General features: G+C 46.1%; 1 protein-coding gene across 1 annotated transcript in view; it reads left to right on the plus strand.

The window, feature by feature from the left end:
• The window catches only part of LOC119456360 (structural maintenance of chromosomes protein 3-like), a 248,837-nt gene that overhangs the window by 193,283 nt on the left and 40,305 nt on the right, over nucleotides 1-15,249 (plus strand). Inside the window, 2 exon segments of the mRNA XM_037718076.2 lie at nucleotides 5,080-5,127; nucleotides 14,662-14,839. Coding sequence (XP_037574004.1) covers nucleotides 5,080-5,127; nucleotides 14,662-14,839 — 226 coding nt within the window.

The following is a 15,249-nucleotide window of genomic DNA, read 5'->3' on the forward strand; positions in this document are numbered from 1 at the left end:
GTCAGGGACGACCCAGGGAAGTCAATGCAGGCCATTGCAAAGGAGCTCCAAGTCGCAGAGTCGACTGTCAGGCTCGCTGTGCACGAGGACTTGAGGTACCATTCCTATGTCAGGAGGGGGCAACTCATGTCCGATAAAACTCGGGAGAATCGTCTGCTCCGGTCCAAGTGCTTGCTAAGCAAGCTGAAGAGACCTGCGGAGCCTGGAATGCTTTTTTTTTTTTTTTTTTGTCAGATTAAAAGAATTTTGACCAAGACCAAAAAGTTAACCGCCGTAACGACAGGTGGCTTTGCGCAAGCGCTGATGAGGTGCCTACAGTGATGCACACAAAATTTACGTCATCTGTGATGGTGTTAGCCGTCAGCAACGAAGGTGACGTCATGCCGCCACACTTTTTTGCAGGACTCTGCGTTAATGCTGCCGCGTCCGTGGAGGTGCTTGCCACCGTTGTAAAGCCCTGGATAGAGACTGTTTCGAAAGGAAGACCTTATGTCTTTCAGCAAGATTCGGCTCCCGCCCACACCGCCTGCGTCACCCAGGACTGGCTGGCTGACAACTTCTACGACCACGTCACTCCCAACTTGCGGTCTCCTAGTTCTCCAGATGTAAATCCGCTGGACTACTTTGTCTGGGGCATCAGAGAGGCTAACAAACAGCCACATAATAGAAAAGACTTGCCGAAGGCCGCCATTGCTGACTCACTGACCAACATCTCTAAGGACCACCTGATCCGTGCATGCAGCTGTTTTCAAAGCCGAATTGAATTGGTTATTGCTGCGGATGGCAGATTCATTGGGTAATTGTGGAAATAAACTGTAAGAGAAGTATTTCCCAAAGTTTGGTGAAAATATGTCTATTTTTGCTGGAGATATTCTTCTCTACCTTAAGCCAACATTGTGTTCTCAAACACCTCACGCACCCGGTATATGCTTACATTTCACACCATCCAGAAAGTCAATCCAAAATTCCGTTTACAAAAGAATGCTGAAATCAAGCAAAAGAGAATGCAATCAAAAAAGAATTTCAATTTTGTGTGCTAATTAAAAAGTAACAAGTACGTAGCCATGTGCACATAAATTACCGTAGGACAGAAACATGCAAAGGCATAAAAAAAGTATCGGCTCACAAAGGGTACCTGGCTCATCGCACAATTTAGTGATAAAAGCTGATTATAAGGAGCAAGAGCAGCAATGATGAGAACCATATTTTCTGGTTGACATTTGTGCACTGCTCAATTGCAGTCTCTAGTTTTGTTTCCCGACTCTTGAATGTGTCAGAGGCAAAACCTATCTTTTCAGACTTGTTTGCTGTTGTGTCCCTGATATATCATGATGATGAAATACTGATGATATTTCTGATGAAATACTGCAGCGGTCGATTATTAGGCTCTGATATTCATTTTTTAACATGTTTTTAATACACTAATTTAGCCGAATTTAAAATGATTGCAAATGGGACGGTACCTCCTGAGCTGCAATACCAGTGCGGTCATCAGAAAGAACAAGTGCTTGCATCACTTCAGCACCACTTCATTGCCTTCATGTGACAAGTACCTTGGCCTTCATGTGACGTCATCACTTCCTTAAGTAACACATATCGAAGCAATCCGTCGCAAAGCTGCGCACTCACTTGGGTATCCACAAAGAAACTTGAAGAACGCATCCCCAGAACTAAAAAACTTGGCATACGTGACATTCGTCCATCCTCAACTTGAATTTGCTTCCGCTTTCTGGCATCTATCTCAAGATTACCTAGCCGCATCATTGGAATCCATTCAAAAACTAGCCACCCGCTTCATCACTTCACAATATTCACGGTACACTTGTGTCACTTCCTTGAAGCAAAGAATCGGTCTGCCAACACTGAAGTCATGCCGCATCATGTCACGTTTTTTTGTTTTGTTTCACTCCTTCTTTTACAATCCATACTGAAGGCACCAGCTTCTTAAACCACCATTGCGAACGCATAATACCCCTGTCACACGGACAGCCTTAACTGAGGTTAAGCTAACTACGGTTACGGCTGACTGCCGTTACCGCTAGCTACACGGCAGGCGTAACCATAGTTAGCCCCCTAACCATGGTTATCGCAAACCGAGCTTGACAACCTCGGTTTACTCTCGCAAACCGACGAACAGGCAAGATGGCGGACGCCATGGCAATTGCGAGTGCACCAGCGTCGTCCGAAATCGCAATGAGCCAAAGGCGCACTAACTGGTCCGACGCTACAACAAGGACATTTATACGCGTTTGGGAGGATCACCTTACCGCACTGCGGTCGAACACAAGGAATGCCCGAATATATGCTAAAACTCGAATCACACACACAAACCACTTGAGCACAGAAAACACACGACGTGAATTATTCTCAGCAAAGCCTACTGGCCATACGACACTTGTAACCTGTAGCAGAAGAAATAATGCGCACAAACTGCTAACACACCGCAACTACCACTTACAACAAAAAAGAAACGCAATGGAATGCGCTGGGTCTCGTAAAGGCTACTAACCGGCTACTAGCCACTGTAAACCGGCTACAGCAACCAGTGTTGAAAGACTTAATGTGAAACTCGCCAAGTTCATCAACATTATTTAGTTATAAAGGCTTGTAGTATTGAAAATGTGAGCGTATATTTTATTGCAACATTTATCTGCATGCTGGTTATTATTTCTTTATTATGCACAGTGAACTTCGCGCAAAATATTTTGCACACATGAGGACCACGTGATTGCATCGGTTTGCTTAACCAAGTCCGTGTAGCAATGGCAGACCGCGCTCGCGTTCACCACGGTTAACCCTGTAAACCATGGTTAAGCTTAACCGCGGTTATATCTGCTCGTGTGACAGGGGTATAAGTCACAGCTCTGCCATAGCACCACGGTTACCTGGCCAGCCAACAGCCATGACCACTTCCTTCTTCCCTAATGCAATTGTAGCAGCACCAGCAACACGCAGAACTGTTGTCGATGCCGTCAGCGTTTTGCCCGTGTTCCCACCGAACGCGTGCAGCGTCCGTTACTGTTGCCGGTGCCTACGGCGGCAGCTCGGAGGTTTCCAACCAGATCAGAACTGGACACTCGTCGAGCAGCGTCGGAAGTCTTTGCCACCTTCTCGCCTCGCAACATTTCTATATAAATAAGTTTCAGTTTGTAGATGTGTGCTCACTCGTGCTTAAGCAACTTCTTCACATGCAACACATGCACGCTACACAATCATTTTCTGGAATGTACTCCCTGACCACTTCATTACCTGTACTGACTGCAGAAAATTTTTGTGAATGCCTAACAAATCACTTTCGGTAACTTTCTGTTCCCATTGTTCATTGCTTATAATCCATTATAAACCACTCTCAATAGTCTTTGTCAACCCTTCCACCTGGTGTATTTTTTCGCTTATGTATGCCGTGTTGTTTCTGTAATTTTTGCTTGCTTGTTTCAAGTTGCACAAAATCAGCGATGTTTTCTTGAGTGGTTGTTAAGTTTATTTGTACATGGTTGTTAGCTTTATTTGAACTGCTTTTACACGTGTTTGTATTGCCTCCTCCTGTGTGATGACTTTGGGCCTTGAAGGTGATAATTAATGAAATTAAATTAATACTACGAAAAAGCACATGGGAGCGTAGCAGCACTGAGGTAAAGAATACGAGTTTTAACAAAAAACCTCAATCATGGATTGACTCGCACTTTAAACTGAAATTCGGATGTGTTGCGGCGTGAAACAAGAGTGACTGGAACGGCGCAATCTACTGATGACCACCTTGCATGCATCCACATCACTTGTTTTTGATGTTGCTTCACAATACAGTTCTCTGGGTACAGCACGCAATCGATTACAGGCTGAAGGCCCTGCCGTGGTAAGCCCTGTAATAACGTTAGTCGCAATATTGACTTGTTTAATTGGAAGGCCCACTCGAACACAGCCTCCATGAGTCAGCGATAAACTCGCCACAATGAAGGCAAGAATGTGGTCCTCTGGCGACAGACCCACCATGTCGCCAAGATGGGCTGAACTCTGAGGTTGCGAAACGTTCAATGAGCCTTTAGCATGTCAGCTGCGGTGGCTGACATGCCACTATAAAGTACTTTCTTTGTTCAGACCTCTGATGACCGAACACCGTAGGTCTTAAGATCTTACTAGCACATTTTTGCAAACTGTAAATTCACAAGAAAGCCAACACTCCCTTCTACAATGGGCTGTTCCTGCCAGCAGAGATGGTGTGAGCATAACGTCATCCCTGCTAGCGTTAATATATTTATATTAGAAAAATTCACAAAATTGACCTACTTTTGACTTAAAATTATTTGTCGCCGTTTTTAAAGAATTTTTTTTTAGTCATGGAATTTACCCTGCAGAAGTCCAGGAAAACTTGAGAAGGCAGGGTATTTTGAAAAAGGAATTTGCTAGACACCCTGATTTACATAGCAGTGACATGACAGATGGTGAAAAGCATTGGCTGAATGCCAGAGTATATTTAATCGAAAATATGGTAAAATGTGCCGCACCGCATAGTGTGTTTTCGAGAGCAGCTGACACTCCACGGCAGAGGGACACAGTGTGATCACACTCCTGGTTGGCTGATATTGTGAGACGGAGTATGGTTGATTAGTTAGGTGTAGTTTTTGCCCTTTGGTAATAGTACTAGCATGCTGTATGTACAAACTCCAAAGCAATGAAAATTGATGTTTCTCCTTGGTCTTGTTATTTCCTGTCTCTTAGGCAGAAATTGTGTCCTAGCAAAGTGCAGTTGCATTCTGTGAATGCACTGCCTACTAGTGCAGGCTAGGAGACACACTATCTCGGCAATGCCATTCACTGCATACTTGTGAAGCATTCCTGTTGAGGGACAGTGATACAGTTGAGGCTGCTTTGCTTGTTTTATTCCTTTTTTAATCTCACTATACGTCCTCTGCTGCTCCAGATCCTGGTTGCATGCAAGGGCATAGTGGAAACGTCTTTTTTATGATACTTATTGAGAGCAGAGGTCTTGAAATAGTTTCTGCATCAGTTGGCTTCCCATCTCGGATGGGATTGAGATTTGTCGCTTGATGGATTTACCCAGTGTTTTTATTGCTGTACTAGGAGGGCCAGACTCCATCAGTGGATCACTTCTCTGGTGTGGGAATCAGGGTGAGTTTTGGTGTCATCATCTTTTGGTAGATTGGGCTGCAGTAAATGTGGTATGTGTGTAGTTAACTAGGCGGGTATCATGTTCACGGGTGGTACAGTTGCTCCGAAGTGCTGCATTTGGGACTTGCTGTGCCAAGATGCTCCAAAACACTGAGAGCGATCACCAAGGGTTCTTGTTCAGGCCAGTTTTTTTTTTTTTTTAAAGGGAAGGGAAGAAAATATCCTGGGTTTTGTTAACTTCATCCTTGGATATCTGGAGCCACCACAGTCACTGAGTATCGTGCCATTTTAGCCCATGTTCCACTGCATTCACATGCGATAATGCATGACTGTATAGCACGCCTGCAAACCTGTGCTTGTTTTGTCGGGGAGTTGCATATCTTCATACTTATCTTACGAGATTCCAGCACAATCAAACCTACCAGACAAAACACTCTTTGCTGGTTTGGTCATCCAGTGTAGGTAGAAGCCTGTTAATACTAAATATGTGTGTGTGTGTGTGTGTTTTTTTTAATTTGTGTGTGGGTGTTTCGTTTACTTTCGCAAAAATGTAAATGTGAAACCTTCAAATGGGCTGCACCTCACTTGCAAGAAACCCCGTAGCAGTGCACAAGTCGTATTCAAGGACATTCTGTTTAAAGTTATTTGAAGCACCCATGGTGCAACAGTGTTACTGCCTTAGTCGAATTCTAATGTTGCAGAACCTTGTTGATATGCTCCTGTTTTGTACGATTTCCCGGCACTAGCGTTCATGACCAAGAACACAAAAAGTGACCCAATACCATGTCATCGAACCGAATCCAAACCCTAACCTAAATCCGAACTGATATTCTTAGAATGTCCCTGAACCCGAACTGAACCTGAACAAAAAATGTAATAATAATAGTTACTGGTTCTACACGAAACGGTTCAAACATATACGGTGCAAACGGGTTCTCTACTTAAGTGATTTTTCCAAATAATTTTTCAGTCAGCGCACCCCATGAGAACATCTTTACGACTCACGAGTTGCGTTATGTGCGAGAATTGTGATGATGGGTATGTGCTGGTAACTACAGTGGAATCTCATTGATACGATTCTGCATAAGTTTTTTTTTTTTTTTTTCGGGATAGTACGTCTATATACATTTTTTTTTTCTTATATACGATTATTTTCGGATGCAGTAAAACCTCATTAATTCAGATTTTACGGGATTGAAAAAAATATCCCAATTAGCCAAATGTCGGATTATCGAGGGTATACTATAACAATGCGTGAGTCGGCGAGCGAAAGAACGAGGAACCGGTTAGGCCGATGGCAGGAGCAGAAGAAACTATATTTTCTTCTCTTTTTCTAACCTCGCAGAACGAGGCACATGCGCATGCCCATGCACCTGAATGCGCCATAAATAAAAGGCGGCCGATAACAACGGCCGCTAGAGGGCTCCCCCCCTTTCAGGAGAAGCGCAGCGATGCACAGGCGCCCAAGAAACGGCCTTTGGAGTCGAGCAGTCGGGTAAATCCTGTGTTTCCGCGGTGGTGAAGTGGTCGAAAGCACATAATAGTGGCGAGGTCACCACGTAAGCGGGTTTGACTTTGTCGGTAGCCACGACTTCCTCACGTCCGTTGAGCTCAATGGTGACAGTTTTGTAGCGAGAGCTACATCGGCCGCATTCTCGCCGTTTCGCTATGGTTGGTGGCCGCACCGCGAGCTTAGCCGTTGCCTAGCAACCGCCGCAGCTGGCAGCGCTGCTCGAGTTACCACGGCGCGGCGACGTGGCGCCGCTGCAGTTGTGTTGCAAGCGTTCGCCGCTTGCATCTCGCATGACGTCAGAGAAGGAGCCGGTGAAATCGTGTTGCATCAGAGGCGAAGCCGGCGTTGCATCGTATATATAGAAGGGCTTGGTGGCATTCGTCGGCAGATATGGAAAGTCAGTCGGAGAGACTGAAAAAAGCCAAGCTTCGTCGTCGGAACGAAACCAAGAGGAGGCAGCGAGCCGAGGAGATGGAGGAAGAACGAGCTGCACGCCTCGAGTAACGTAAGTACGAAGCGGCCAGGCGAGTGGATTCAGATGAGGATAGCACCCGAAACATGTTCAAGTCACTGGACGACAACCCCTTATCCTCCTGCCTCACCGACCATCGGGCCATTTTTCTGGCAATTTAGAAACAACAAGATGAAGACTTTCAAAATAAATGCGTTACACTTTAAAAATGTCTGGTCTTTAATGTAACCATAACTTACCGAGAGGTAACAACCATACCTAAACACTCAAACGTACGAAGCTAACCAATAAAGATGTAACCGTAGAGAGAACCAAGCTAAACAATAAGATTAACCGTACCTCTCGTTACGCACACCCAGGCATAAATGAGTTAAGTCACAGCCAATTTTTTTTCTGTCAGGCTGAGCACCTTGAAAGGGCCGTCATAGGGAGGCGTAAGGGAAGGTCGGATGCCTTCATGCCGGACGAAAGTGTGGCTCGTTGTAGTCATGTCCTTGCTGACAAAAATGCCAGTCAGCAATGCATCCCAGCTAGGGAAAGGATGCAGGCGTGAAAAGAGGAAGGAGAGCTGTTGAACGTAACTGTCTAGGATCAGGCGTGGTGACAGTAGCTGGCATGAAAAATTCACCAGGCATACGCAACCTTGTGCCATAGACCAACTCTGCAGTTGTGCAGACGAGGTCCTCCTTGAAAGACGAGCGCACGTCAAGCAGTAGATCTTCGGCCCAAGAAGCGCGAGCCTGGCGAGCCATCAAGGCGGCTTTATGTTGACGATGAAGGCGTTCAACTATTTCATTGGCCGATGGGTGGTTCGCGATAGTATGGACATGCGGACGCCAAGCAGGCGCGTGAATTTTGTGGAAGAGATCGCATTCAAACTGTCGGCCGCGATCGGTGGTAACAACTCTGGGGCATCCGAAGCATGAGATCCAGCCACTGACAAACGCGGAAGCCACTGTAAGTGCTGTTACGTCGGTGAGAGGAAACACCTCAGGCCAGCGGGTATAACGGTCCACACAAGTGAGGATGTAGCGAGCTCCTCTGGATGGTGGCAGTGGGCCAACGATATCGATGTGAACGTGATCGAACTGAGCCTCAGGTGGGTGAAAGGAGTGAATTGGCAATTTCGTGTGTCGTGTCGTCTTGGAGCATTGACAGTGAAGGCATTCACGTGCCTAGCGACACACGTCAGAGTTCACACTCGGCCACACAAAGCAGGTCGTGATGAGACGCTGCGTAGCATGAAGTCCGGGACGACTTGCGCCGTGAAGCTTGCCGAATATTTGACGGCGGAGCCGGAGTGGGACAAACGGACGTGTTCGACCCCGTGAGACGTCGCAAGTGTTGGTGCCCGAAGAAAAAAAGGAAGGGGAACATCGGACAGCGCCAGTGACGTGGTGGATGAGCGGATGTCCCGAAGTTCAACGTCTGTAAGTTGCGCCGTGGCGATATCTTCGAAGTCAAGTGTGAGCGTTGATATTGCGTCGATACGGGAGAGGGCATCTGCGGCCGCATTGACAGGGCCTTCAATGTACCGAACGTCCATGGTGAATTCGAAGATAAAGTTGAGGTGCCGTATTTCTCGTGCGGTATAACTGTTGTAGTTACCGCGAAAGCGAATGTCAAAGGCTTGTGGTCCGTGAGGACGTGAAAGCTTGAGCCTTCCAGCAGGTGTCGGAAATGTCGAATGCCTAAGTATACCGCCAGCAGTTCACGACCGAACGTGCTGTATCGCGTTTCTGCATGTTTCAGTTTCTGCAAGAAAAACTGGAGTGTGTACCAGGAGTTGCGCTGGAACTACTGTAACACTGCGCCGACAGCCGTACTAGATGCATCGGTGATGAGACGCATTTCTGCAACATGAAGAGGATGCATCAGCAGTGTGGCATCTGCCAATGTGTTTTTGGCAGCTTGGAAGGACGCTTCGGCGCCAGACGTCCAAGTCAGTGGGGAGGACGGAGCTTTTGTGGTCTTGAGTAGGTCGGTGAGTGGTATGGTAATGCGGGCGATGTTGGGAAGAAAATGGCGATGGAAGTTAAGCAGCCCAAGGAACTCGCGGAGCTTACCAAGTCGATGGTAAGAGAGCGCTGACCATATGTAATGATAGCAGAGCTGTTGGCTGCTTGAAGAGGCGCAGTTTTCTGAGAGCGGCTGCTGGTCTAGTCGCACGGCAGGAACGACACTGACCTCTGCACCTGTGTCCACGAGAAATCGATGTCTGGCAATCCTGTCAGTGACGTAGAACAGGTGGCTTGTCGTACGGCAAGAGTCACTGGCCGCCATCAGTGGCTCTGCGGTATGTTTCCCTGCCAGCCTCAAGGGGAACAGCACTGACGTGCGCTGGCACCGAAGTTGCTGTGGTACCAGCAGTATACGCAGTGATGAGGGCTTGAACGTGAGCTAGACCTAGGGGACAATCTGGAACGGGAATCGCGGTCTCGTCGATGAGGGTGGGACATAGGCTGTAGTGCATTAACAGTCTCGGTAAGGTCGTCGATCAGTTGATTAAGGCGAGACTGCCGGTCTTCGAGTTGCGACAGTGGAACGGTAGATGCCGTCACCAGAGTACCTCTTGCTGAATAGACGCAATCGGCCAGCTCCGCAGCTTGTTGAAGGACAGGTCGTCTGGTGCGGTAGCCAAGGCAATAACCACATTCTGCGGCAGGCGCTGAAGGAACAGTTCTCACAGCAGCGGGCTGTTTGCATCAAGCCTACTGTCGCTAAGAAGCGGCCGCATGTGACGTAAAAGTTCCTACGGGCGCCGTTCGCCGAGCTTCTCTTCGTTGAGAAGCTGCTGAAGACGCCTGCGCACAGACACAGACGTGCAGTGCAGCACCGTCGTTTTGAAGTGGTCATAAGGGGTAGTTTCGTGGGGCACGTCCACGTCGTAGAACTCCGCAACCACCTCCGTTGAGAGTGCGGAGACAGCATGCTAGAACTTTGCATGTTGCGAAGTGATGCGCCGAAGGGTGAAGATGGCCTCGACGTGTGTAAACAAGGCTGCAGGCTTCTGTGACCAAAACGATGGCAGGTGAATCTGCACCATGGCGATGCCCTCTGCGCCGATCGCCGGTCTGTCGTTCGTGGTCCCTTCCATGCTGTGGTGCTCGCCTTGCGATCACGTCCGGGTCACCACGTTATAGGTACTGAGGTTAGGTCCACTATAACAATGCGTGAGTCTGCGAGTGAAAGAACAAGGAACCGGTCAGGCCGATGGCACGAGCAGAAGAGACTATATTTTATTCTTCTTCTCTTTTTGTAACTTCGCAGCACGAGGCACATGCGCATGCCCATGCACCTGAGTACGCCACAAATAAAAGGTGGCCGATGATGATGACGATGGCCGCAGAGAGGGTATCAAGAAAACAATAAACACATGCTTGCTACGTCAACACGCTTTTATTTGCCGAATCAAACTGCAAATCATGTTTATATTTTGCACAAAAGCTGCGCGGAAGCTGCAATTCTCATCATCTCGTGACTGATTAGCACTCACAGCGGCAATAGCCTCATGACTTTCTTCACAGTGCGGCTGCCGAGCACATCTTAACCTGAGACACGCTTTTCACTATAGCGCCACATCCCGATTATTTTTTAGCCAGTTAGCTGGTCGCCAACAGATCGTCCATCAATCGCGATGTAGCCGGCGCTCTTCATCCTCGACAGCTTTGCAACAAATTAGAACGTAACTACTGTTTGCCACAACTGCTGCAGACAAAACCGCGGCCACTATCGATGCTATCATGGATGGCAACCTTGCGGTTCTGAAGCCACGCGGCCAACGCACTCACCGAGTCAAAATGAAAGCATCGTTTATTGCAACAACCGCGCACAAAACCGCGGTAGCTATCGACGCGATCGTGGATGGTGAGTATGCAGTTTTGAAGGCACGCGGCCGACTCGCACACTGAGTAAAAACGAAACTACTGTTTGCCTCAACTGCTGCGGACTAAACCACGGTTGCTGTAGATGCGAACATGATTGGTGACTACGTAGTTATGAAGGCACGCCGCCGACACAGTGTTATGCGCTGCAGTAAGTGCAAGAATAAAGGCGTAAGGTACAGATAAGCACGAAGCGTTCATTCACGTACGATTTCTGCTGGTGACTGGCGATGCGGACTCCGCCACTTCGTTTCGGTTGGATGCTAGCACTGTTTTTGCTCTTTTGCATCGCACGTTTGCAGCGCTCGGCGCCCGCCGATCTCCAAGAGTTGTCTGAATTAGCCAATGTGCTGCCTATCACGTCCGAATTAACGAGAGTTTGATTGCACTAAATGATGCATTTGCCTGCCAGGACCAGAGAATGAATCCAAATGATCCAATTTTCCAAATTAATGAGGGTCAAATTAACGAGGTTTTACTGTAATACGATTTTCAGATAAGTTTTATTTTCCAGTTCCTGTGAAGATCGTATTATTGAGATTCCACTGTATATGGCCACCTCCGCAGGCAGCAGGGACGCTTGCACTTATAAACTCGGTTGTGCCAGTTGCGTTCCGCCGTTGAAATGTTGTTTCATGCGAACTACAGAATCACCGTTTCAGTTGAAGCTCCCACTTAGGCCGTTAGGCCAACAATTACAAGATACCCAGTAAACGCACACGTCAGGATACACAGAGTGCAAAAAAATGATGGTGTCTTTGAGAATAGAAAATGGGAAAGCCAACACACCGCGAGACTCCCTGTCCATCTAGTGCTGCTTGTTTTCCAAGCTGCGTTCACACTTTGCTCCTCCGTGACATGGCTCTGGAAGGAAAGAAGTGCCTCACTTGCATGCACAAAACATTGGTGTCATGCGAGTAGTGTATGATGTGGAAGTTTTCGCTCTTTTACAAAGGTCAAATATGGAGGTGAGCCAGGCATTCATTAGTGTTTTCTTGTATTATAGTTAAGTTAGCCATCATGTTACTTTAGGCTGTTTTACACAGGAATCAGGCCACCTCCTTAGCGGGCATGCCGCACAGCGTTGGCAAGATATTTCTAAAATTTAGTGAAAGCAGCTATTTCTATGGTGCCTTTTTCTTTAGTTTTATCCTTTCAGACAGTTTAATCTTCAGCGAGGTGCTTTTATCTGTGCACTTGATAAAGCTGCATGCTCGTTTTTTTAGTTGATTTGTGGATATTGTGATGCATAGAAAATAATGTGCTTTGTGAGTCTAGTTTACGTCATTTTACTTCAGGATTAACGTTTGTAATCCTTGTGCTTGTGCTATACAGTAAGACCTCGTTAATATGTACCTGCTTAATAAGTAATTCCGGTTTAAATATAGTCACCATGAAACCCGCATCCTGTCGCCCTTGAACTTAATGCATTGGCTGACCGCTTAAGCTGTAGTCACTTACCGCATGCCAAATGGTTAGTGCGTAGTATTTACTTCATTTTTGGCCGTGTACAAGCCCAAAATCAGGGTATTGTTATGTGCGCAGGCCATAGATAGTGAAGTTGCGGCGCACGGACTTTTCATGGCCAGCAATCCCTACCGATAGCGACGTCAAAACAGGGTGGTCATGACGGGCTCCCATAGCTTCTGGCGCTTCCATGTTGTTCACAACGATGACATGGAAGTGGGTGATGGCCCTTCCGACGCGGTGCGTGCGTTTACCATCATGAGGGCTTTCACAGAGAAGTGGGGCCTGATGGAGATACTGGCTTGCGGCCTTGCTGTGGTTGAGGATGCCGTCGCCGTTGCAAGGCCGCCATGGTGGCAAGTGAAAATCACAGGCTTCTTGCAGCCAGCTCGCAAATAAAACTTGTCTTCGTGTGTGTTTGAGGGAGAATTAAGGTGGTAGTTTTCTCATCAGTAAGTCTATAGCCCCTCATTTGCCATTGTCGGTTAATTAGTACATATCCTCGTGCACACCTGATCCACATTCCCAGCCAACTATGTATTAGCGAGGTTTTACTGTACTGGTATATTAGACTGGTATATTGTTTTTCAAATATATTTGCAACGTGTTTTTTTTTTTTCCCAAGTCTGCAAAGTTATGTCTCTAAATTGCAATGTGACATTTACAAAGATAAAAAACCTTGTGATAATTTGGTTCTGACCGTGATAATTTGCATTCAAAGATTTATGCACTTGTACTTCTCAGAAGTCTTTTTTTACTAGATGTGTGCGAATATTCAAAATTTAGAATAACAATCGAGTAGTCTCGATTCGAGAATTCACAGGTCAAAGTTGTCGAGTATTCATTTCGTTTGAATACTATAAGGGACAAGAACAGTTCTCACAATATTCAGGCAAAAAAGGCAGATGCAAATGGAGACGCAGCTGAATGATTCTTGTTTAGCAGGACTACAGTTGTGCAGGCGATCGAGTTCCTCAACAAACGCACAGAGGAAGTCGCTTATGCGCTATAGTTGCTAGCTGTTGAGTTCCACTACCTAGAAATATCGTTGAATAAAACACTGTGGTGTTCATTAACCCTAGCTTCCCCACATGTTCTGCTGGAAAACACCTCCAGTCACTTCATCAGCACTTACTACAAAAATAGTATGAAATTGCTTTAGGATGCTTTTCAACACTTCTTGAATGCTGCACTTTAATGCAGCAGAATGCAAAGTTTTGTGACTGTTACCCTACCTAATCATATTAATGCTCTAAATTAAAATTTGCATGCTCCAGATTGCTTCAGTAATATATATATATAGCAGAACTGATAGTTGGGCGAGTTGGTACAAATTCATAGTGAAATATTTAGCGCGCACAATGACAAGGACACAGTGAAGGGGGACACACGAGCACTCGTGTGACCCCCTCCACTGTGTCCTTGTCAATTGTGCGCGCTAAATATTTCACTATGAATATATATATATGGGCTACAGACTGCTCCAAAATCAGAATTTGCCTGCTCCAGAAGGAAGTTTTACCTGCTCCGAAAATTGCTACAAAATGACTTAGGGCATCCCCACCCCTGTCAAGCTGAAATCGTCAGTAATATTTATGATGGATGGTCACGCGCATAGTTCTCCTCAGAGAAAGCGGCGCAAATGCAAAGTCTGCACTGCAGGTTGATTTTTGTATAGTTACATTGTACTCTGAAGGAGCCAAAGAATATTTAACAACTGTGCTTTGAAATGCATGTCACACCAGCGTTAGTCTTGTAATCAATGTCTTACTGCAAAATTAATTAAAATAGTTTGCAAAGAATACTTCTAAACTGATTTAGTGTCCCTTTAACATCATAAATCAAACTACAACTGCTAGCTTTGGCAGTGCCTGAGAAATTAATGCTAACTTCTCTGTGTGTGGGGTAGCGCAAACTGGGACTGGACTTGGAGTTAAGTTTTAGGACCAAGTTTATTTGTCATTAGTGCGCTGTGTTGTGACATATTTGCTGTGCTACATGCAGTACAACCTGACAAATCATTGGGCCTGCACAACCCAAGCTGACTTTGCTTATAGTATCACACAATAAATGTCATGTGTATTTTATCAGATGTTGATTCTGCACATTGATAACTGCTTGTTTGGCCACTGCTCATCACTCCAAGCCTCCATCTTGTTTTGGATGAATTGCTCGAGAGTCAGCTGGGTCTTTTGCAGGTGTCATTTGTGGGCAAGTCGAGCGAGATGAAGGAAATGCAGCAGCTGTCAGGTGGCCAGAAGTCGCTGGTTGCATTGGCACTCATCTTTGCAATCCAAAAGTGTGACCCTGCTCCCTTCTACCTATTTGATGAGATTGACCAGGCACTGGACTCCCAGCATCGCAAAGCAGTTGCAGGCAAGTTTACCCCTCACAAAGGTCTTATTCTTTGTCTATATTTAGTGTGTAAGAGCAGCTGTCATCATGACTAAATTGTGAACAGAAAACAAAAATGAATTGAACATCCTAGGGTGCTTGAATAGTGTAATTTTTCTAATCGTATATGCTACTACAGTAAAACCACAATAATTCAGATTTCACAGGACCAAAAGAAATTTCCGAATTAACCAGATGTCGAATTATCGAGGGTATCAAAAAAACAATAAGAAAATGCTTACTACGTCAACAAACATTTATTTGCTAAATGAATCAGCAAGTCCTGTTTCTATTTTGCATGAAAGCAGTGTGGAAGTTGCAATTGTCATAATCTCATGATTAATTAGCGCTTGCTGTGGCGAAGGCTTCACGACTTCCTTCGCAGCGTGGCC

Source organism: Dermacentor silvarum, chromosome 1 (assembly GCF_013339745.2).
Source record: "Dermacentor silvarum isolate Dsil-2018 chromosome 1, BIME_Dsil_1.4, whole genome shotgun sequence".
NCBI lineage: Eukaryota > Metazoa > Arthropoda > Arachnida > Ixodida > Ixodidae > Dermacentor > Dermacentor silvarum.